The following is a 2,804-nucleotide window of genomic DNA, read 5'->3' on the forward strand; positions in this document are numbered from 1 at the left end:
AGAATTTACATTCTTTAGGCTGGTTCATGTCCTCCTAAATGGTGCCAAGACTTTATACCATTTGGGACTGTAATAAGTGGTTAATACCTTCATCCTGTATTTGCTGTTGCTAACTAAGGTGAGACACAAATCAGTTTTATCCAGGGAAATCATTTGATGCAGATCACGAGGAAATAATTGTTGCTCAGCGTGGCCTTTTTTTACCTGGCTGAGGTGGGTGTTCATTTGCTCATGTGCAACATCTTGGAGGCTCTCTAATGCCAAGATATTTCCTGAGGATGTACAAGATAAGATGAGTCAAAACAGAGTTATGTTATAGTTCATGAATGTCTGGATACTCATTTTCAGCTTTTGCTGAGAGCAAACTCTGAGTTACTTCCTTTTTGTGGCATTTTCATCCTTATTTCCCATCAGCTCTTGAAAGGGTGCATCGACAGCAACATTTATTTCACTTGCCCTGACTTGTGTTAAGGGTTAAAAAATGTAGGATTATTCTAGTTCAGAGGCAGTTGTATCATCCACAACTATCTTTGACTGTTCAAACCTTCAAATATTAGGGAGTCTTTGATCATACAGTGAAATTACACAGGATATAACATCAAAAGTTGACAAAAAATTTCATAACCTTTTTGAAACACCATCAAGGTAATATTTTAGTTTCCAAGGAGCTTGTTCCTTCCTGTTTTCTTCTCCCATGTGCAAGTCTGTAAGTGATAGATGTTCTCAGCAGCAACAGCACGAGGAGCAAAGAAGGGCAGGTTCCTGCTGTGGCCTGTGTTGGGCAGGAGAATAAAACTGGACATGTAGATAATTATCATTTATCTTCCTGATGTTACTTAAGATGTTACAGACTAATGAACTGTTTTCCTTCTTTATTTTTTTTTTTCCCAGGGGATGAATTAACTAAAATGGAGAATGAAGACGAGCAGGGTTGGTGCAAAGGACGCCTGGACAACGGACAAGTGGGGTTATACCCAGCAAACTACGTGGAACCCATCCAGTGACAAAGGACAGAATAAACACAGAGGTGTTCCCAAAGCTCTGCAGGCCTGTACAGTGTATTTAGTTCCAGTGAGAGGAAGCTGAATGATGTATAGAGTGTATATATTTTAAAGGAAAAGGCGAGAGCTTGAGGCAGAAATAATGCTGAATCAAAGGCAAAAAGCCTGAACCAATCATCTGACATTGCTTTCACAACTTGTGCACAATGCAAAGGAAAAGGGGTTAGGTGGAAAAAAATAGTATGATAGGAAAAATACTTTTTAAGCTTTCTCTTCCCACATGGTCTGTCGTTGTGGATTCTTAAACATTTTTTGCATTTTCTATGCTTGTGCCTCATCCTACCTTGGGTATGTGGCTTGTGCTCACTTTTGTTTAATCAGTTATTTTAAGTGACCTTCAGTAACTTGCAACTTGAATTTTCAAAGATTATTATAGGTAATTTTTTATTTGTCCTTATCAATGTCTGAAAGATGCAGTATTTTTTTATTTAAATGCCATGTAGTTAAGCACCTTTTTTTGTATGCCTGGATTTATCAATGAATACTTAAATTATGACATAGATTTAGTCACCAGCTGACTGAATGAAAACTCCTTCCATGTTGTAGTAATCCTTCCGTGTCGTCAGCATGGCTTTGAAGTTGTAAATGGAGTTGTAAAACAAAATACTGTATTTAATAAATATCTGTTACAGAAGGTTATTTGTAGCAGAGGTATCTGCAGGTGTCATGGGTTGGGACTCTGTTATGAATGTTCTTCACTGTGGGTTGACACTTAAACTAAGAGTTTTTCCATCTGGATCTTAAATGGCATTCAAAAGAAAGGTAAATTATGCATAAGCCCCGGAGTGGTAACCATTTCCAGCACATGTTTGCAGGGGACAACAAAAAATAATAATAATTAAAAAAAAAGTCCTTTAAACTGCTAATGATTTTTGGGTGATCTGAAATGTTAAATCTGTGAAGGGTAATTTTCTTGAAGAGAGAAGACTGTAAAATAGACTTAAATGCTTTTATTAAGAGCCTATCTATGTTGTGTATATGTACATATGATTTGATATTCCAGAGTATAAAGAGCATGGCTGTTAGTTATCGAGCCTTTGGATGTCAATAAGATTTAGAACTGTTTTAAGAGTTTAAATTATAGGTATATTTAAATCTGCTTTCCTGCCATATCCGTTACTGTACAATAGACAAAGCATCCTGTGATTAGACTTGTCAGAAGTACAGTAAAAAAAATGCGCCAATATACTCAAAATCAGTATTTGTGGATAAATGAATGGGTCAGAATATAAAGTAGCTTTAGTCCATGTGTGGATTATCGTAGCAGAACACTGTAAAAAATCGACATTTGCAGATACAACTTGGCCAGCTGTAATCGTGTCAAATAAGTAGCCATTTGTGACACTCAAAGCTGGGGTGTAAAATTCCAGCAGATTTGTGTTAAAATAAGTATCAGGTAAGTAGAGATGCTCTGTTAGGAAGCTACACTGTAATGAAGCTGACAAAGCTTTCTCAAGGTAAACTATAAAACACTGTTTATTAGTCTTGGACCTTGCTTTTTGAGCTTATTTAGGATATATTTAGTCCTCATTTCCAATGAATCAAAGCGTGCAGGCTGAGGAAGTGGATGTTTGTACACGTCTGTCAAGGAAAACTTGCCACTGTTCATCCACAGGACGGTCAGGAATTACTGGTCTGGGTTCTCTGTATTGTCAAATATTTTAGAAAACAATAAAATCTGTTAATCTCCTGAATACACAGAATGCACCTTTGGCTATTTCAGTGTGGTGTCAAAACAGTCTC

The 2,804-nt window shown here is 36.9% G+C and overlaps 1 protein-coding gene across 6 annotated transcripts in view; it reads left to right on the forward strand.

Moving 5' to 3' along the window:
* Nucleotides 1–2,755, forward strand: part of PACSIN2 (protein kinase C and casein kinase substrate in neurons 2) — a 37,809-nt gene extending 35,054 nt beyond the window's left edge. For all 6 annotated transcript variants that reach the window (XM_027904869.1, XM_027904866.1, XM_027904871.1 and 3 more), the window contains one exon: nucleotides 892–2,755. In XM_027904869.1, coding sequence (XP_027760670.1) covers nucleotides 892–1,004 — 113 coding nt within the window. In that variant the 3' untranslated portion in view covers nucleotides 1,005–2,755. The remainder of the gene's footprint in view (nucleotides 1–891) is intronic.
* Nucleotides 2,756–2,804: the final 49 nt, after the last annotated feature.

The sequence above is a fragment of the Empidonax traillii genome, unplaced genomic scaffold (genome assembly GCF_003031625.1).
Source record: "Empidonax traillii isolate 1590-97213 ecotype Southwest subspecies unplaced genomic scaffold, ASM303162v1 scaffold1099:size633499, whole genome shotgun sequence".
Lineage (NCBI taxonomy): Eukaryota > Metazoa > Chordata > Aves > Passeriformes > Tyrannidae > Empidonax > Empidonax traillii.